Source organism: Anomaloglossus baeobatrachus, chromosome 4 (assembly GCF_048569485.1).
Source record: "Anomaloglossus baeobatrachus isolate aAnoBae1 chromosome 4, aAnoBae1.hap1, whole genome shotgun sequence".
NCBI classification, from domain to species: Eukaryota; Metazoa; Chordata; class Amphibia; order Anura; family Aromobatidae; genus Anomaloglossus; species Anomaloglossus baeobatrachus.
In genome coordinates, this window is record NC_134356.1 from 34,098,574 (window position 1) to 34,121,180 (window position 22,607).

At 43.0% G+C, this 22,607-nt stretch overlaps 1 protein-coding gene across 2 annotated transcripts in view; it reads left to right on the forward strand.

Moving 5' to 3' along the window:
* The window catches only part of SCUBE1 (signal peptide, CUB domain and EGF like domain containing 1), a 349,647-nt gene that overhangs the window by 237,248 nt on the left and 89,792 nt on the right, over positions 1-22,607 (forward strand). For both annotated transcript variants that reach the window (XM_075344232.1, XM_075344233.1), the window contains exon 8: positions 21,551-21,667. In XM_075344232.1, coding sequence (XP_075200347.1) covers positions 21,551-21,667 — 117 coding nt within the window. The remainder of the gene's footprint in view (positions 1-21,550; positions 21,668-22,607) is intronic.

Genomic DNA, 22,607 nt, shown 5'->3' on the forward strand with positions numbered 1-22,607 from the left:
ACATCCAGCCTATATTACTTGGAGAAACCTATTAGGTATGCACAAAGTGCCAAAAAATTGGCCTTGCCATGCACATGGATCTTCAGCTGACAACAACTGAAAAAATATACAGCCTGACAAATTGGTCTTGACAAACAATAATCGACTATTAACAAATTATGATTTGTATACAACTAGTTGTTTACCACTTTTGCGCAGCATTAAGGGAATCTGTCAGCAGGTTTTTGCCATGTAATCCGACAGCACCATAATATTGGGGCGGAGTGCCTGATTCCAGCGATGTCTCATTTAACAGACTGTGTGGTGCTGTTTCAATAAAATCAGTATTTTATCAGCAGGAGATTATCACTAGAGGACTTAAGGGGGCTTTACACGCTATGATATCATTAATGTTTTATCGTCGGGGTCACATTGTTAGTGACGCACATCCGGCGTCATTAACGATATCGCAGCGTGTGACACTTACCAGCGACCTTAGGCGACCTCAAAAATGGTGAAAATCGTTCACCATGGAGAGGTCGTCCCAAACTCAAAAATCGGTAAGGGTTGTTTAGCGTTGTGGTTCATCGCTCATGTGGCAGCACACATCGCTATGTGTGACACCGCATGAGTGAGGACCGTCTCCTTACCTGCCGCCGGCCGCAATGCGGAAGGAAGGAGGTGGGAGGGATGTTTACATCACGCTCAGCTCCGCCCCTCCGCTTTCATTGGCCGGCCGCTTAGTGACGTTGCGGTGACGTCGCTGTGATGCCGAACGTCCCTCCCCCTTGAAGGAGGGATTGTTCGGCAGTCACAGCGACGCCGCCGACCAGGTAAGTATGCGTGACGCTGCGTAGCGATAATGTTCGCTACGGCAGCGCTCACAAACAATCGCATGCGCGACGGGGACGGGTACTTACACGCTCGCTATCGCTAGAAATTGCTAGCGATATCGCTACCGTGTAAAGCCCCCTTTAGTGTCTTGTGCCTCCTACTCTGTATAACTTCGCCCACCACCACTGATTAGCAGATTTCTGCCAATCAGTGGTGTGGGTGGGGTTATGCACAGCACAGCATTCTGAGCTTTGCTAAGATCTGCTGCAGAGAAGACTGTGATTTTGACCATAATGATACTGTGATTTTTTCCAAAATGAGACTGTGATTTTTACCAAAATGAGACTGTGATTTTTACCAAAATGAGACTGTGATTTTTACCAAAATGAGACTGTGATTTTTACCAAAATGAGACTGTGATTTTTACCAAAATGACAGCAAGCAGACTAGCAAGTGATACATCGTTGAAATCAGGGTCCCCGATCCTATCACATAACCAACATCTGGTGACAGATTTCCTTCGATAGTCAAGGAAATATTGCCCAAAAACATTTATAAAATGTTATTTTTCACTATAGGTTTTAGATTTGTTTTGAAGGATGAGTACCGATGTGGACAAGTCATAACTTTCCGAGTTTTCTTGTCTCCATCCATCTTGCATAACCTCGTAACTTACTTTAAAAAAAAAAAAAAATTATCTAACCCATAAACTTGATTTCACCTTTCTGCCTTTATATTCACCGAATGCCAAACGCTAATGGTCCTGCGTATTGTTCCAGTTGCAAGTCATTAATATCACTCTCGTGCTCTGCTGACTGTCACATTTAAAAGCCACCATCCTTACTTATGAAATTCTGAAGGCATCTGCTCCCGATTAGCGAGAAGAAAATCTCTTAATGAGCGCATTGCAGAAGCGATTGGTTGAATTTACCTTCTGCAGTTTTTCTTCATATTTCAGACCTCTTGTAGATTGCTTTGGCCAATCGACCGATGTTCCCGTCTTGTATTTCTAGGTTTTAGGAAGCTTTGGGACTAAGGTCCATCGAACGTTCAGGTAGAGTCATCTACAAGGTCATTAACCCTGCTGGACTTTTTACCAACCATATTAGATATAGAAGAAAAAGTTCCTAAACCTTTACTTCAAAGATTTCTCACTAAAGTGGTTGTCCGCTTTCCCCAAAGTTCTGCCAGTTAGGGGTAAAAATAAAATCAAACTTGGGTTTGACTACCCTCCCTGTGTTAAGCAGTACGCATATCACTTCCGCTGCCCTGGTTTCTGTCTTCAGACTCCACACCCCTGGTGTATAACATCAGGCCCCATTGCCTCCAGTGTATAACATCTGACCCCGTGACCCGTTGTATAACATCTGGCCCCACCCCTCCGGTGTATAACATCTGGCCCCACCCCTCCGGTGTATAACATCTGGCCCCACCCCTCCGGTGTATAACATCTGGCCCCACCCCTCCGGTGTATAACATCCGGCCCCACCCCTCCGGTGTATAACATCCGGCCCCACCCCTCCGGTGTATAACATCCAGCCCCTCAACCCCGGTGTCTAACATCTGGCTCTTGCACCCATTGTATAACATCTGGCCCCTAGAACCCAGGTGTATAAAATCTGGCCCCTCGCCCGCAGTGTATAACATCCGGCCTCATTACCCCCAGTACATAACATCCGGCCTCATTGCCCCCAGTGTATAACATACGGCCCCATTACCCCCAGTGTATAACATCCAACCCCATTACCTCCAGTGTATAACATCCGGCCCCATTACCCCCAGTGTATAACATCCGGCCCCATTACCCTCAGTGTATAACATCCGGCCCCATTACCCCCAGTGTATAACATCCAGCCCCATTACCCCCAGTGTATAACATGCGGCCCCATTACCCCCAGTGTATAACATCCGGCCCCATTACCTCCAGTGTATAACATCCGGCCCCATTACCTCCAGTGTATAACATCCGGCCCCATTACCCCCAGTGTATAACATCCGGCCCCATTACCTCCAGTGTATAACATCCGGCCCCATTACCCCCAGTGTATAACATCCGGCCCCATTACCTCCAGTGTATAACATCCAGCCCCATTACCCCCAGTGTATAACATCCAGCCCCATTACCCCCAGTGTATAACATCCAGCCCCATTACCCCCAGTGTATAACATCCGGCCCCATTACCCCCAGTGTATAACATCCGGCCCCATTACCTCCAGTGTATAACATCCAGCCCCATTACCCCCAGTGTATAACATCCGGCCCCATTACCTCCAGTGTATAACATCCAGCCCCATTACCCCCAGTGTATAACATCCAGCCCCATTACCCCCAGTGTATAACATCTGGCCCCATTACCCCCAGTGTATAACATCCGGCCCCATTACCTCCAGTGTATAACATCCAGCCCCATTGCCCCCAGTGTATAACATCTAGCCCCATTGCCTACAGTGTATAATATCCAGCCCCATTACCCCCAGTGTATAGTGTATAATATACAACCACATTGCACCAGTATATAACATCTGGCGCCATTATCCCCAGTATATAACATCTGGCCCCATTAACCCCAGTGTATTACATCTGTCATCATTCCCCCTGGTGTAAAATGTCTGGACCATTGCCCCTGGTGTATAACATCCGGGGCCTCAACCTCCGTGTATAACATCTGGCCCCTCACCCCGGTGCATAACACTGGGGTCGAGGACCCATTGCCTCCAGTGTATAACATCGAGCCCCATTGCCCCCAGTGTATAACCTCCAGCCCCATTACCCCCAGTGTATAACATCCAGCCCCATTGCCCCCAGTGTATAACATCCAGCCCCAGTGCCCCCAGTGTATAACATCCAGCCCCATTGCCGCCAGTGTATAACCTCCAGCCCCATTGCCCCCAGTGTATAACATCTGGCCTCTTGCCCGTGGTGTTTGACATCTGGCCCCTCGCCCTCGGTATATAACATCAGGCCCCTCGTCCCTTGTGTATAACATCCGGTTACTACCGTAGCCCCTGGTGTATTACATCCGGCCCCCGGTGTGTAACATCCCGCCCCTCTCCCTCGATGTATAACACTGGGGTCAGGGACCCATTGCCTCCAGTGTATAACATCCAGCCCATCACCCCACCATCTGCCTTTACTAATGTGTTTGAATGGCTGGTGGTGCAGAGCTCACTGATACCAGCGCGGTCCTATAATAGGAGACACTGGGGTAACAAACCCGGTCAGGACATTTTTTCCCTCCTCAATAATATCACTCACAGGTGATGGGGGAATATTTAGAAGTGGAATAACTCAGCTGTGAAGTGGAGACCACATAACATTACAGAGCAGGGGGCTGAGGAGCACAGAGCAGAAAAGTTCCCACCGCTCTGATGACTCCATAACTGCAGAGTTCAAATCACCTCTGGTATTATGATTAATATTTAATGACCATCAGCTCGATCTCAAGCCATGGCTTGAACGCTGTATAGGAAGATCAATCTTGTGTGAACCTAGATAGGTCCACCAGGGTCTTCTCCATCATTTTCTTGATAGTATCAAGCCATCAGGTTGCGGGTCTTCCTCTTTGCCTTGTTCCTTCAGTACAAACGCTGAGCCCCCCGGGGGCTTCATGGCCGAGCACCTGCAGTAGCCGAACATCACCAACCACAATGCTGAGAGTCGGATGGAGCCATGTAAAACTGCCATCACTGGACTCTGGATGAGACGTGTTCTGTGTAGTGATGGATCTCACTTCTATATCTGGCATCTGATGGATGAATCTGGGTGTGATGGAAGCCCATAAAAGCTCCTGTAGGTGTAATGTGTAGGTGTCCATATACTGTATAAATATCTTTATAAGCGGAAAGTGGTGTCATCTACCAAACAGTAGTGTAGGCCACATAGTTTCTCTGGGCCTTGTTGTATTGTACCCCCAGAAATGAAAGAATTTCTACACCTATTCTGTGTATTCTTGGACGCCCACCTAAGGCTTTAACTTGAGCCTTCTAGGGCCGTACACAAAGCCGCTCTTAAACTTGGTTATTCTTTAGTAGGCCAGGTGTCATCTCCTTACAGTGGTCACCTCCTGGATTTTCCTTGCTAGAGTTTAGCTCTTCACATACATTTTCTTTAACTCCATCCTGTATCCAGCTACTCTACTCATTAGATCAGTTGGGGTCTACCAGCGGGATGAGCCACTCATGGCCAACGATATATCTGAGGTGGCCATGAATTCATGGTTTCTTTGCACTTGATGGCAACATTGTGATTATGGAAACCCCCCCTACCAGAGGAACTTCTTTTGTTGTTTTTGACCTGTTCTCAATATTGGTAGAGGTTCAGTTCTTCATCTCAATTTTTTATGCCATCTTGATATTGGGCACATGTTTGGTTTGTACTTGGAATTGATGAAGGGTCTAGGGGTTTTTTTTTGACCCCCAAAAGTTAGTGTTTTATTGAACATTCTATTGAGAAGTTAGGAAACTTGGAATGTTGGAGTCTTTTTTCCCATCTGGCTGGAATATTTCTCACTTAAAAGGTGTATTCTTAACTTTGGAAATCATCTCCTATCCGTGGTACTGGGGATCACTTTTCGATCGCTGGAGGACCGACTACTCCCCAGAAGGGGGGTATGAATGGAGTGGTGGTCGAGATGGGCATTGCCATAACATTTATTGTTAGTGGGATGACCAGTGATTGTTGAGCACTGTGCTTGGCTTCTCTTCGGCATATCCATCAGAATTAATGGAGCCCAATTCTAGGGATCGATTGGGTCCTTAATAATTGGGAGGTTCTCTAGATAGGGTGCTATCTTCCAGAATTTTGCTGGCATTATCATGTTTTTTTCATCTATATCTTAGGGCAGGGTTCCCCAACTCCAGTCCTCAAGGCCCAATAACAGTGCATGTTTTCAGGATTTCCTTAGCATTGCACTGCTGTTGGAATCATCACCTGGGCAGGTAATTAACTTATCACCTGTGCAATACTAAGGAAATCCCAAAAACCTGCACTGTTGGTGGGCCTTGAGGACTGGAGTTGGGGAACACTGTCTTAGGGGACCCAAAAGACACAATTTTGGATCAATGGTAATGAAAGAGGTCGACCGTCAAACCTTGAAAAGGCAGATTTTTAGTAGGGCCAAATCTAGCAAATACTCTAAGGTCCACTACACTATCTGGACAATTATTCAGCAAATCCCTCCTCGCACATATAGTGATGAGTGAGCCATGCTCGGGTGCTCAATACTCGTAACGAGCATTTTGACGCTCAGATGGTATCAACTCAAGTACCAAGTATAATTGAAGTCATGGGAACCTTGAGCATTTTTCTGGAAGCTCTTTCGGAAAGTGTTTGAGTTCCATTGTACTCAAGTCGCGCCCATACGAGCTTCCAACCTGCATGTTTCAAGTACTAAGCACCCAAGCATGGCTCAACACTCATCTGACCCTAATCTACAAGTATCCATACTGACTACTTCCAATGAAAAACTACAGTTTTTCACAAAATTTAAAATGTTTCCTGGAAGCGTTACGATGGCCAAGCGATAACTAGGTTTTTGGTTACGTCTGGCCTTGTAGGATCTTTAACCATATTTGGTTTCTTTACTACTCTTAAGGAGACACATATGGTAGGAAAGCCCCATTTCTTTTCAATTGCAAAATCGGGAACCATGACCTAATTTGTAAAGAATATTTATTTCACTTTGCATATTTTCAGTTCTCTTCTCTTCCCCACAGGAAACTGGGCTGACAGAAGATGTCAGCAAAGTTGATACCTCCCGGGGCCTGAAAAATGTCTGATCACAAACTGTGAAGATACAACACAATACGCAGTTGCTGAGTTTTCAAGCACATTGGTCTAAAGAAAAGCAAATACAAGGGAAAATAAAAATAAACTGGTTAAAAAGAAGGATCCAAAGTTTAATGTTACTAGAGGGCCCTCTATGTCTAACCTTAATGGTTTTGAAAAGCTCGCAAACTTTAATTTTTCAAAAGTTTTGCATTATTGAAACCCATGTTTGCAAAAAAATTGACTTTTCTAAAAACTAATTTGACAGTCACAAGAAGCTGTTTGTTCTGGAGAGTTTAGTGGTCCTTAATTATTTTTGCATGCAATTAGCCAAATTTGGGAATGCATCCAAAAATATTATCTACTCTCACCAATACATGGTAAATATACTTTTTTTTTTCTCTGAAAGATGCTTTGCAAGATGGTCTTTTATTGTCAAGCCAAATCATTGTGGTGCATGTGACAGATGCAGAATTATCAGTTAGCTTTGTCCCTATTGAATCGTAGGGTCATTAGGCCTTAATGGTGTTGTCCACTACTCAGACAACCACTTCTTAATTACTATATTCCCCCTTGTAAAATAAAAAATGGCCTGTATTTGCTGTTCCAACAACATTAGCATCGGGTCTCCTCGGTTCTCATGTGACATTATGTCACATGAGCCCTGCAGCCAATCAGCGACCACTAATGGTCCATCTCATGCTCACTTCCTTTAGAAGACACAGTCCTCCAGAGTTTGTGAGAGAGGAGCAGCAGACCTGAGTTGTGTTGAGTAACCTCCGGGAGACAGTACAATTGGCAGTCTGATGTCGGATATGCTGGACTGATATTGTACCCAACAATTTGCCTGGGGCTCCCATATACCTTAGACAAGTGATTTCCAACCTTTTGAACCTTGAGAGTCACATCCAGCTCTGAGAGAGGGTCATGATGAGCCACATCCAGCACTGAGAGAGGTTCCCGAGCCACATCCAGCTCTGGGAGAGGGTGGCAAGCTAAGCTACATCCATCTGAGAGAATGTAGCAAGCCATATCCAGCTCTGAGAGAGGGTCTTGAGCCATATCCAGCTCAGAGAGGGTTTCAATCAACACCAAGCTCTGAAAGAGGGTCTTGTGCCACTCATCTTTTAGGGAGAGTCATGAGCCACATTCCGCTTTGAGAGGGTCGCGAACCACATTCAGCTCTGAGAGAGTGCCGTCAGCTCTGAGAGAGTGTCATTAGCTCTGAGAGATCGTCGTTCGCTTTGAGAGAGGGTTGCGAGCCACTTCCAGATCTGAGAGAGAGTTGCGAGTCACCACCAGCTCTGAGAGAGGGTCACGAGCAACATTCAGCTCTGAGAGAGGGTCACATGCCACATTCAGCTTTGAGATGGTTTTCAAGCCACATTCAGCTCTGAGAGAACATCGTGAGCTCTGAGAGAGGGTCGCGAGCCACTTTCAGCTCTGAGGGAGGGTCGCGAGCAACATTCAGCTCTGATAAGTTTGTGAGCCACATCCAGCTCTGAAAGAGGATCATGAGTTACATTCAGCTCTGAGAGAGAGTTGCGAGCCACAATCAGTTCTGAGAGAGGGTCACGAGCCACATTCAGCTGTGAGAGAGTGTAGTGAGCCACATTCAGCTCTGAGAGACCTGAATATACCATGTGGAGACCTTCTCTTAATACCATTTTTCTAGACCAGGTGCTAATGCAAGACGCTGGCAGACAGCCATGAGCCACATGTGGCTACTGAGCCACTGGTTGTGGACCCCTGTCTTAGACTATCAGTTGAGTCTGTTAATATTGACGATTACTCTGCAGGGAGGGTGTGGGCTTTACCTTTTAGAATAAGTAGCCTTGTTTAGCCCTCAAAAATTTGGCCAACAATTATTAGAGAAAAATTGATAATTTCTAAATTAGAGTCAAAACTGTATTGAGATTATGTGGTGTCCTGACACATTAAATGTGCTTGTCTGACAACTATCTATTGCATTCAATGGCCGTATGCCACTTGGGTTGACCAAACAAGAGGTAGTCAGCTCTATAAAAGCCATTCCGAACCTGTCAGTACCCAATTGCAAAGACCCCATCCACATTACATGGTTTACCAATCCCTCCAAAATCGTCAGGGTTGCCCAACTTTTCTCTAAAAAAAGAAAAGAAAATTATTACAATTATACATTTTGTTATACACATGTTTATTTTCCTTGTGTGTATTGAAACAATATATATAAAAAAAATAGACAGGAAAAAAAAGGGAAAATTGGACATCATTTCTCACAGATTCCCAAAAAAGGAGCAGCCAAAAGTGTTGGCACCTTTTTAATATTATGGGTAAACAACTTTGTTTTAAGCATGTGATGCTCATTCAAAATCTCTTGTGGCAAGTAACAGGTGTGGGCAATATGAAGATCACACCAGAAACCAGATAAGAAGGGGAGACGTTGACTTAATCTTTGCATTGTGTGTGTGTGTGTGCCACTCTAAGAACAGAAAAGAGGACTAGAGAACTGTCTGAGGACTTGAGAACCAAAGTTTTTCTAACCTCGATCGAGATTTTTGATATGTTTTAATTCCATCTCCAGTGATCTTGATATTTCTTTGTCCATGGTGCGCAACATAATCAAGGTTAGCTACATTGCCAATAGTTGCAATCTCCTTGAACATGGATGGCAGAGACAAATTGATGAAAGGTTGCAACGCAGTCTGGATGGTTGATAAGCCGCCCCAATCAAGTTGTAAAGAAATTCAAGCCATTCTGCAGGCTCACGGGGCATCAGATTTAGCACAAAAAAATCGTTGACATGTGAATTAAATTAAACACTATGGAGAAGACCCAGGAGGACCCCACTGCTGACAACAAGATATAAAAAAGCTAGACTGCATTTTGACAAAATGTACATGAGAAAGCCAAAATCCTTCTGGGAAAGCGTCTTGTGGACAGATGAGTCTAAGATAGAGCTTTTCGATAAAGCGCATCATTCTACTGTTTACCGAAAATGGAATGAGGCCTACAAAGAAAAGAACACAGCACCTACAGTCACATATGGTGGAGGCTTAGAGATGTTTTGGGGTTGTTTTGCTGGCAACTGGGGGCCTTGACTGCATGCAAGACATCATGAAACCTGAAGATTACCAAAGGATTTTGGTTCGCAATATAGTACCCAGTGGCAGAAAGCTGGGTGTGCATCCTATGTCTGGGGTCTTCCAGCAGGACATGACCCCAAACATACTTCAAGAAGGATGGAAACAAAGCGCTGGAGAGTTCTGAAGTGGTAGCAATGAGTCTGGATCTAAATCCCATTGACACCTGTAGAGAAATCTTAAAATTGCTGTTGGGAGAAGAGAAGAGCAGACTCCTTTAAACATGAGAGACCTGGAGAAGTTTATAAAGAAGAGTCCAAAATTCCAGGTGAGAGGAGGAAGAAGCTTGTGGACGGTTATAGGAAGCAATTGATTGCAGTTATTTATACCAAAGGGCAAAGGGCGTACAACCAAATATTAAGTTGAGGGGGATAATAACTTTGTTCGGCCCGGTTTTGGAGTTTTGTGTGAAATTATGTCCAATTTGCTTTTTTCCTCTGTTTTTTTTTGTATTGTTCCAATACACACAAAGGAAATAAACGTGTATAACAAAACGTGTGTAACTGCAATAATTGTCTGGGCAATTAATTTTCTGGAACAATTTGAAGGATGCCAACACTTTTGGCCATGACTGTATGTATATATGTATGTGTGTGTATATATATATATATATATGTATATATATGTATATGTGTGTGTGTATATATATATATATATATATAGATATATATATAATACTGCTCAAAAAAATAAAGGGAACACCAAAATACAAACTCCTTGTTTAAGTGTTCCCTTTATTTTTTTTGAGCAGTGCATATGTGTATGTGTATACACGCATATACTTTATATACCCACACATATACAGTACATACCAAAAGTTTGGACACACCTCCTCATTCAAAGAGTTTTCTTTATTTTCATGACTCTAAAAATTGTAGATTCACATTGAAGGCATCAAAACTATGAATTAACACATGTGGAATGACATACTTAACAAAAAAGTGTGAAACAACTGAAAATATGTCTTATATTCTAGGTTCTTCAAAGTAGCCACCTTTTGCTTTGATTACTGCTTTGCACACTCTTGGCATTCTCTTGATGAGCTTCAAGAGGTAGTCACCGGAAATGGTTTTCCAGTCTTGAAGGAGTTCCCAGAGATGCTTAGCACTTGTTGGCCCTTTTGCCTTCACTCTGCGGTCCAGCTCACCCCAAACCATCTCGATTGGGTTCAGGTCTGGTGACTGTGAAAACCAGGTCATCTGGCGTAGCACCCCATCACTCTCCTTCTTAGTCAAATAGCCCTTACACAGCCTGGAGGTGTGTTTGGGGTCATTGTCCTGTTGAAAAATAAATTATGGTCCAACTAAACACAAACCGGATGGAATAGCACGCCGCTGCAAGATGCTGTGGTAGCCATGCTGGTTCTGTATGCCTTCAATTTTGAATAAATCCCCAACAGTGTCACCAGCAAAGCCCCCCCACACCATCACACCTCCTCCTCCATGCTTCACGGTGGGAACCAGCCATGTAGAGTTCATCCATTCACCTTTTCTACAAAGACACGGTGGTTGGATCCAAAGATCTCAAATTTGGACTCATCAGACCAAAGCACAGATTTCCACTGGTCTAATGTCCATTCCTTGTGTTCTTTACCCAAACAAGTCTCTTCTGCTTGTTGCCTGTCCTTAGCAGTGGTTTCCATGAAGGCCTGCTGCACAAAGTCTCCTCTTAATAGTTGTGCTAGAGATGAGAAGTTGTGTCGAAACTTTTGGTCTGTACTGTGTGTATATATATATATATATATATATATATATATATATATATATATATATATATATATATATATATATATATATATATATATATATATAATGTGTGTGTATATATATGTAATGTGTGTGTGTGTGTATATATATATATATAATATATATATATATATATATATATATATATATATATATATATATATATATATATAATATATATAATATATAATATATATATAATATATATATATAATATATACAGTACAGACCAAAAGTTTCGATATATATATATATATATATATATATATAATAGCGAGAGAGGCCTTTGGCTGTTTCAATGCAATTTTGCGCTGCTACGTTTCACTTTTCTCCATATGGATCTCGTCTTTGCAGGCAGTCTACTGTATGGCGCTTTCTACCTTCCCGTAGACCAGAAGTTTTAAAGTTTTAGACCCTACAGATAATTCCCCACATTCTCCAGATGCATTAGTTCTGCTTTGCTGACAGAAAACAAAAAAAAGGGAATTTGTGAAATTTGTTTTTCCTCTAGTTTCGTCTTGAAATACAAGAGTTTGTGTTTACTCACTTGAGTGCACCGCGTATTGCCGTCTTTGATGTTTGCCTATTGTCCGCTCCCATTTCGAAAAGGATTAAAGGGACATCTTGTATTCCCGCTGCAGATGTAACTTACAGTAAACCCTCTGAATGAGAGGCCTGTCAGGTCTTCAGATCAATGCCTCCCCTTCCCCCCGCCTATCCAGTCATGGTAGGATTTAAAAAATGATCCTCTGTGCTCCGAATGTTTGTTTTCAGGTCACTTTTTTGTGACTATTGATGTCAGGGCAATTAGGATGTAAAGATGTTTGTACAGCGAGGTAGGATGGATTGGAATGATTGAAAAGTTCAAACAACCTGCAGGGAAAGTAAAAGGAAAAACAGTTTGTATAATTAAATTGTCGGTTTCCCTTTTTTAAAAGCCCAATTTAGGAGAAGCCTCCATTCTTTATCCTCAAAAGAACACAAGCTCCACCAACGACCCTCCAATCCGAAGGTTATTGAATGCTAAAATCTATTGAATTTATTTTATTCTCTGTCCAAAATGTTTAAATTTATACATTTTAAAGTATTTTTTTTTCCCAAAATATTTTCAAAATTAAAGTATAAAATAATCAGTATAAAAAAAGCGATATAAAATTAATAACGATTATAAACTTAAATTTAAAAATCTAATACATTTTTCTGGAGCATTGTTGGATTAGTTTACAAGTTTAATATAATTTATGAAAAGTAGTCATCTTAACAATTAGATGACGGGCCACGGTTTTTTTTTTAGTTACCGTAATATTCATTTTATAAGACGCACTGGATTATAAGATGCACCCCAAATTTAGAGAAAAAAAAGGGTTCCGTCTTATCTGTTGGTGTCTTACCGGGTGGGTGCAGCAGTAGTTGTGGAGTGGGGGTCACAGGAGGCAGGGGTGGTGGTGGAGTAGGGCGATGCTGTGGGTGGTGTGTCGGGTGTCCCAGATTCTTGCTGCGGGCGCCGGGAGGCAGGGAATATCCAGAAACTGTTGGCGGTACGGACTTCAAAGAAATGGCTCCCAGAGATGGTGCGTGCGTAGATTGATCGGCTCATTGAGAAGCCGAGGTCTCATCTGTGCATGCGCAATTCATTCACCTTAACAATTATGTCCCACTTGTTGTTGATTCTCCACCATAACATTTAAATTTTTTATGTTTTCGTTTAAAGCCTGAAATTTGTGAAAAGGTTGAAAAATTCAAGGAGGGCGTATACTTTCGCAAGGCACTGTGTATGTGTATATATACACAAAAATGTTGTCCTTCACCCACCTAGCCTGGAGAATCTCTCTCCACCTTTTCCAGACTCGAGGGCTTAGTTCCGATTTTGCTCATCCCAAGTACCTTTTTTTGCCACCACTGCGATTCACTGGGAAGTTTGGTGCAGTCTCGTTCTCCATGCAGACAGTTCAATATGGTAAGGAGAACATGTCATGTATTTATAAGCTCACACTGAGTCTGTAAACTCCTCAAACTACTACTACTTTTATGAACACACATGTACATGCCCAACGCCATGGCACTAGCCTCCACGTCACATTATATCAGGCCTCAACCTAATAAAGGGCCTATGACTATAGCCTACAGCAACTTGGTATCCTGGTGCCAGGTCATTTATCTACCAAGTGACTATTAAAGTATTAAACCACCACTTTTGCCTACAGAGTACTGTAAAAGCTCACGATTTATGCATAAAACATAGATTTAGCTCAGTATGCGTATGTAGGGTAAGGGGCACTTTGCACACTACGACATCGCTGGTGCGATGTCGGAGGGGTCATGTCGAAAGTGACGCACTTCCGGCATCGCACTCGACATCGTAGTGTGTAAATCCTAGATGATACGATTAACGAGCGCAAAATTGTCGTAATCGGATCATCGGTGTAGTGTCTGGGAATTCCATAAGTACGCGACTGCGACAGGTACGATGTTGTTCCTCGTTCCTGTGGCAGCACACATCGCTGTGTGTGAAGCCGCAGGAGCGAGGAACATCTCCTACCTGCGTCCTGCAGCTCACGCCGGCTATGCGGAATGACAGAGGTGGGCGGGATGTTTACGTCCCGCTCATCTCCGCCCCTCCGCTTCTATTGGCCACCTGACGTGTGACGTCGCTATGACTCCGCATGACCTGCCCCCTTAATAAGGAGGCGGGTCGCCGGCCAGATCGACGTCGCAAGGCAGGTGAGTGCATGTGAAGCTGGCGTAGCGATAATGTTCGCTACGGCTGCTATCACAAGATATCGCTGCTGCGACGGGGGCGGGGACTATCGCGCTCGGCATCGCAAGCATCGGCTTGCGATGTTGTAGTGTGCAAAGTGCCGCTAAGACAAATGTTGGCCAAACCCATTGATTTTGGTGGAACCATCCAAACATCCAACGTTTAGTAGGGTGTCCAGGTTTTTGTCCTACATCAAATGTCAGAAGGAAAGTGGCATCAGTCTGTTGGGTTTCAATTGGGTAAGATATGAGGCTACTCTAGGTATCTGGCACCACTTAGTACCCCTCTGCCGAGTCAAGAGTGCATGCATAGGGGTAAAGAGGGTCAGCAGAAATCACTGTAGAGCCAGTAGCTATGTAAAATGTATGGCAGGCTCAAGTTCTCAGGAACTGAACGTTATATCTGCACTTAATCCCTGGTTAATCATCTGTGTTATATGCCTGACTCATTCCGAATACTCTAAATCTTGTCAATATGTCTGATTGTGAGCTGATAGTAAACATACTCCAGTATCTGCAGCCAGTGAAGTGCATTCATCTTCTGCCAGGGCATGCATTTACAGCATCTCGCTGTCCCACCAGTTCCATTCCATAGTGTTTGGATATTTAATGGTCCATTTGCACGTACAGAATGTTCCTTCTTGCACTCCGCAGGAACTCACATCCATCCCGCGTCCCGCCACTGCTAAATATTATTCCTCTGTTCAGCTGTGCACAGGTCATTCCAAGTATTTTAATTTTATCAATGCCTGCTATGTACTGTACAACTATTTTGAAAAGCATTACTGATATATATATATTTTCCGTAACCTATTTTAATGTATTTTTTTGCTATTAAAAAAATATTCTATAGCTCGTAAAATGGAGCATCCAGTTCGAATTAATTCAGATCAAACCATCCAAATAAAGTTTTCTTGATTTGAATATTTTAAAAACTGAATTTCTTAAAAATTGTGCAGCTCAACCTAGAGAAAACTGACCTAAATAAAGAAGAGACCAACAGCCCGTGCATGTTAGATAAAAATTAACCAAACGCGACTAATTCGGCAGATTGGGTGAACATCTAATGTTTATAAGAGTCTCCAGACTCCCCCCGAACTATGATGTCAGAGGAATGAAGGATCCGGCCACTCAAATTTTACTTTTGATCCTTTTGTTCTGCATATAGATAATCCACTTCCAGAGGAGTTTAGGTGCAGCTCTCTCAGGTGAGTGGTCCTGTTTATCGAGAAGTTGGGAGAGATAATTGTGTTGGCCAAGTGATCCTTCTACCAACTGGTATCCAATGAGTTTGGTAGTTTTTAGTTTATAACATATTCTTTTTTTTTTAAATTTAGGTTGTTGTCACCTTTTGTTAATCTGGTGAATCTTCTAGTCATAGTATACATTACTAAAAGTCGTTTTCTAATAAAGACAACCACTTTCCATATGCCCCAACAGGATCTACGGATGGCTTGGAAGAAGGCTCATTGAGGCCCACCTCTATAACTAGATAACTTTGTTAAGATAACTTGGACATACTCTGATGTTCCAAAACCCACATAGGTAGAGATGACTTTTGCACAATGTGAATTCAAGGCTCACATAGGTAGAGTTGACTTGGATGTACTGTGATCTTACAAGGCTCACATACGTAGAGATACCTTGGGTGCCCTGTGGTCTTATAAGGCTAACATAGGTAGAGATGACTTGGGTGCAGTGTGATCCTCCAAGGCTCACTTAGGTAGAGATAACTTGGGTACCCTGGTATCTTATAAGGCTAACTTAGGTAGAGATGACTTGGGTGCACTATGATCCTCCAAGGCTCACAAAGGTAGAGATGACTTGCTCACGTTGTGATCCTGCAAGGCTCACTTAGGTAGAGATGACTTGGATGCGCTGTGATCTTCCAAGGCACACATAGGTTGAGATAACTTGGGTGCACTGTGATCTTACAAGGCTCACATAGGTAGAGATACCTTGGGTGTACTGTGATCCTCCAAGGCTCCCATATGTAGAGATGACTTGGGTGTACTGTGATCCTCCAAGGCTCACATATGTAGAGATGACTTGGGTGTACTGTGATCCTCCAAGGCTCACATATGTAGGGATGACTTGGGTGTACTGTGACCTTCCAAGGCTTGCATTGGTAGAGATGTCTTGGGTGCACTATGATCTTCCAAGGCTTGCATGGGTAAAGATGCCTTGGGTGTACTGTGACCATTCAAGGCTCATATAGGCAAAGATGGCTTGGGTGCACTGTGACCTTCCAAGGCTCGCATAGGTAAAGGTGGCTTGGTCACACTGTTAGGATTCAAGGCTTACATACATAGGCATTATTTAAGCACAGTTTAGTATTTGAATGACCCCAAAGGTATCAATGTCTTGGGCATGCTGTGAACTTCAAAGGCTCACGTAGGTAGAGATAACATGAGTGATCTTTCATCGCACAATAGGCAAAAATTATTTGGACCCCTCTGATCTTCCGAGGCTCACATACACTTGAAGGCAACCCTGCCTATACAGCATATATATACCGGAGTAGATCTCTAACCTAAAACATTTTTGGCCTAAGCTTTAACTGCATGAACTGATTTAATGATCACAAGTGATTTTTGGCTCAAGTTTTTGCTTTTTTTTAATATGATGATGAGTGAAAAAAAAAAGCTTTGATGCAACTTATTGAATTTTTTGATAATGTGCATGTTGAATTCTTGGAAACCACCTAAAAATATATTGAAAATTGGTTGTTTTTCCTTCCAGTTAGATTTATGTCAGGCCCTTTAGGAAGTGGTTCACAGAACTATTGTAGATGGAGTGGAAAATGAGGTCAGGTTAACTAAGTCCGTGCTCCCTGGACCAAGCAATCCGTATCCTGGGAAGTGATCTGATAAATTTTCTGTGCAGTGAATTACTGGAGAAAACAAAAAAAATTTTGTTTAAAAGAACTGAGAGTCCTGAGGACTCTCAGTTCTTTTAAACAAAATTTTTTTATCTCTACTGGCTAACACGGTACAAAGATATATTTTACTTGGAGAAAACAAGGAAGTTTGCTTATCTTTGCATTTTCAAAATAAAGCCTTTGACCCCCTTGACCTTTTTAAATTCCTGCAACTTTCACTATTTAAGTGACTTTTTGGACTCCCACTACTGAATGAACCGAAGTGCAACCGCCTTAGGTTCACGTGCTCGGTCATCAGCCCTGGTGGCAGCAAAACAAGATAATTTTCAAGTATTTATATACTACAAAATAACCGAGAATGTTAATTTGCTATATACTCCATATGCTGTTCCACAATTGAAGCCAAAAGCCTGGCTAGATGTTCTTGTCCTTGCAACTGAAAATCACTAGATAGTACAGCGGAAATTTGTGACCCTTCCATGGTTCTACTGAACCGGACTTGGATCATCATACAACCCTAGGGTCATCTAAGTTCTGTTCAGTTGAACGCAAAGCAGCTGGGTTTTGTGACAATGGAGAAACTATCATTAAAACAAAGGGACTAGGTCCTTGTTTACGGACTATTTTTCTTTTACCTGCAAAAGTGTGCTTTAGAGCTGCCTTTCTAGCTTGAAGAGCAGGGGCAGAACGATCGTGGTTGCAGGGATTGCAACTGGGGCCGGGGGTGCAGGGGACCCACTGGCTCCAGCCCCTGCTTCGCGGTGCAGAGACCCGTTGGGTCCGTGCACTGTAATACACACTGCCGGCCAAACAGAAGCCGGCAGCTTTCATCTGTGTCCCAGTGACTGAGGGCGGCGCATGGCAATGACCTCATGCGTTGCAATAGCATGGACACCAATGAAAGCTGCCAGCCACTGTGTGCTGCCTACACAGGAGGATGCTGCGCGACATGAGAGCCAGGAACGGTGTGTACAATGTTGTTATTTTAAGCATTAGACAGAACGGAAACATATTTACCAGAATGGGGCATATATACCAGGAGGGGGACAGATATCAGGAAGGGGACAATATATACCAGGAGGGGAACAGTATAAACCAGGAGGGCCCCAGGAGGAGGACAGTAGATACCAAGAGGAGGATAGTATATACCAGGAGGGCCCCAGGAGGGGGACAGTAGATACCAGGAGGGGCCCTGGATGGGGACATACTTACCAGGATGGTGACACATATACCACGATGTGGGACATTTTTACTAGGATGGGGTTATACATAGTAGTGTATTGAGCAAGGCTGTGCCCACTTGATGGCCGTGCCTACTATTCAGAAATGCGCACTCCATACACTGAATAGAAAAACAAAACATGAGTTGCGAGCAAACTAGGAAATCACACAATTTTTATCTTGTCAGGTCAGTAGGAAAAGTTTCTTGACAATCCGAGTAATGTAATCTGCTCCCATTAGTAATACCCATATTTGAAAAATCAATCAAGGCACATTATTTTATATGCACACCTTTTCAAGACCTTTTTTTTTGCATCTCAAGTGTCTTTTTCGGTATTTTTTTTTTCATTTATTTGACATCTGCTATAAATTTTTTAAGAAGAATGCAGAAAAAATTAAATTCTAACATTTTTTTTGTAATGTTTTCTGAACACTCTAAATGAGGTTTTAAAGTTTTTGTAAATAATTAATATTTTAGCGGAATTGTCACAGTACAGCCATGGGGTCTGTCTAGGGCCCTTGGCTGCCTCTTAAAGCATTTAGTATCAATTTTCTGGTTGCTTTTGTTCTCATCATTACATAGTTTAGTAAGAAAGACCACAGTTCTGTAAAATAATGCAGAGGAGTTAAAGGTTTTATTCCTATCTTCCCAAGTTTTCATTTATCCACACAATAGGTATTAACTTGCTCATCCATTGGGCACCGAAGACTTGTCCCACACGACTCCTGAAAGCCAGTCTCTGAAATGCCTTATTAGAATGACTATTTCCTAGCGTTCCACAGATATTGAATGCATTGGTGTAACGCATACTTTATTTTTCGAGCCCCGTTTTAAGGATCTGTCCGAGCAATAAACGTGAAGCATTCAGAGCGGCGGCTGTAATAGCACCCCCTACATTGACTGTCAGCTGTTTCTAATTCTGAGCGGCTGTCAGTCCGTGCGGGGGGCGCGGTTATAGTCATGGCTCTCAATACATAGAGCGGTAGCTGAACCCGCCCCCGTGACTGAAACCCTAATGCTGCCAGGAATCTTAAAGTTTATTTCCTCCCAGCAGTGGGGTTCAATGTGCAACCACCAGGCTGGTTTCAAACACTATTAACCTGCAGATCAACCCCATATCTGCTGGATAATAGCTTTATTTATATATATATGTGATGGGTTCCCTTTAATTCTAGGATATTTCCCACCCTATTATTCCAATTCTATTTCAGTCCGTAATATTCCAGTTTCATCTATATTCCATGCCTGGATGTTCTACGTTTGGCCTCCTGATATTTATTTTTCTTCAGATCTGTATTTCTCTGATTTTCAAGTACAAGCAATATTTATGCACCAAGGCTCAAGATGGTGAACATTTTTTTTCCTCCTTTTCTCCTTGTAGTTTGCTTAATCCCTGTGAAGTGAAACACAAAACATGGCCTCTTTCAGACTATTTGTGCTAAGTAACTGACCCTTGGCCTATACAACCAGTCAGCCATGACATGGGAAAGTAAGTCTGTTGTGTCTCTTCCACTTTCTGGACACTATCCAGGAATGGGAATTTTCCTGCCCAAGACATGTTCAACCATGTATCTATGAAATAGGATCAGATATATTTTGCAGGCACTTTGTTATTCGCCTTTGGCCTCTTGAAGAAGTTAAGGGTTAAACGAGTGGTTGAGATTTTCCCCTTCGATGATAAGTCAAATGTGTGGCTCCAAATTTTCAGCAAAGGATTGTGAGTTCTTCTAGATACTGATATGCCAGCCTCTATTAAAAGTCTCGTTGTAAAATAGAAGACTCATGAATAGTCAACGAGATTAGTAAAACCTTCACTTTTTGGGGGAAGACCAGCCAATGAAAATTCCACCCATTTTTGGAGAAATATTGTTGAACCCCTAAATTCTAGTGCACATTGTGTTACTTGGATATCAAGGTCAATAAGGTTGACGTGAACAATGGGCTGGTTAAATTAGATACCAGATGCTATATTTGTAGCCATGTATGTTTTACATAAAAACCTTCTTGGACTATTTTTCTGGAATGACTAATCCAAGAAGGCCACACCTTGGCACCTTCTCCCAGCCCTGCTCCTTTAGACTTACAAGTCTCTCCATATAGGTGTCCAAGGAGAGTTCTGACAGTCTAGGCTAGGGAACAGTATGGCAAGAAGCCATATATAACAATACAATGACGCAATTGTTTTCCTCAGGGGTAGTAATGGATCCACAACTCTTACAGGACCGTAATGGGGTCTAATCTTAGCCCATCTAAATATACTTTTCTCTCTTATGAGGAAGTCATTGTAGTCCTTGCAGTCCTTGTAGTCTTTCAGTTGGATTTAGATGGAATCTACTGATCAACATCTAGGTGTTACTCATGCTGTTTATGGTAGAGTGACTTTGAAGTTGCTTCATGCTATGTATCCTTCGAGAACTAATTAAGCCCAAATTATAGAAGAAAGACAAATTCTCAAAGTAGTCGAAACCTGGACTACCTTGGGTTTTAAAGGTACCTTGAAACATCTTCTCTTTAAGTATGATTCAGTCAGCTCCACTTATAGATCTTAAATTCCCATCTTTCAAACATTTTCGATAGGTCTCAAGCTAAAAATCTAATAGTGACTGGAACTTCACAATTATTTGCCAACTTTCCTGGAGCTAATGATCACCAAAAGTTGTTATTTTTCTGGGACTGTGCAGTAGACAAATGAGAACGAGGATAAGAAACTAGGGGCTGGCAGCAAGAACGCCAATGTGGTGGATGGACCATGACTTTGTGAGTTGGATGAGGTGGCATACATGTTTGTGGACCAGTGATTGATGATGGATGAGTGGAATAAGAGCTTTCTTTTCCAAGGTTTCCAATTCTTTCCTGGTGGAACTCTTTGGTAAGCAACAGTTGGAGAACATTCTGTAATGTAATGTGTCCCTTAAACTTTGTGGTAGACCTATTTTGTGTATGGACTTCTCAAAGTCTAGTGTTGCATGTTTAGACATTTCCCTAAGTGTTCAACCCAGTAATGGTAATAACTCTGGTGCAGGTTCCCTGTATATTGGGCACAATTACACAGAGTTGTAATGCGGCTTGAACTCCCTTATCCCGCTGTATTCTGTCTTTGTGCTTTGTGAAGGCATCTAAAGACCCTTGCAATGAGGAACTTGCATGTCTTTTGTTAACATGTGACAGGAGTATATATGTTGTGAGCTGCAGTGTCGGATGAACTGTTGGATCAAAGAATCACTCATTCTGTTCTACCTCTAGAAACGTGCGCTGTGAATAACGGAGGCTGTGACCGTACCTGCAAAGATACGGCGACGGGAGTCCGGTGTAGTTGCCCTGTGGGATTCACCTTACAGCCAGATCAGAAGACTTGCAAAGGTCAGTACCAAACCATTGACAGTACACTAGACCATTGTGTCCGCGGAATCAGAAATGGTGAAGTGTGACATCCTTGTATTAGGCAGGGATGACCGTAAGCAGGAAACATTAGGCAGGGAGATTTGAGGCAAAGATTACAATATATAGAGGCTTTTAGGCAGGATGTGGACTGTATGGGTTTTATAGGAGGCCTTCAGGCGGACAGAGCAGTGTATAAGCTCGTGGTATGTGAGGTTGTAGGTAGGAATCATGTTGAGTAAGAGACTTTAGGCAAAGCACATTGTGTATACCTGAGTCGTTAGGCAGGGAGTGCTTGGTATATACAGAAAGCTTAAGGCAGGGTGTGAACTGTATATAAAGGAGGTTTTAGGTAGGGATGCTCTGTGTATACAGGAGGCATTAGGCAGGCAGTTAACTGTATATAAAGGAGGTTTAGGCAGGAGGTGTATGGTAGGGAGTGCACTGTATATCCAGGAAGCGTTAGGCAGGGAGTACACTGTATATACTGAGGTTTAAGGCAGGGACTGCACTGTATATACCGGAGGTCTTAGTCAGGGAGTGCACTGTATATACTGAGGTTTTAGGCAGGGAGTGCACTGTATATACAGGAGGTCTTAGGCAGGGAGTGCACTGTATATACAGAAGGATTTAGGCAGGGAGTGCACTGTATATACAGGAGGATTTAGGCAGGGAGTACAGTGTATATGTGACGCCCTGGCAAAACCAGGTAGTCACACAGTAGGCCCCCGCATAACACCTTCCCTCACCTAGGTCACACACAGCCGACCTGAAACCCTAGTCACCCCCCTTCAGGGCAAGACAGGCACACCAGTGGGCGGGACCAGGCGGTTAGGAAACGTCCACCTAGGGGTCTAGACAGCCCGGGGCGGGTAAACAAGCAGTTTGAGTTTGGAGTTCAAGTTGAGAGGAGTGTGGGCTG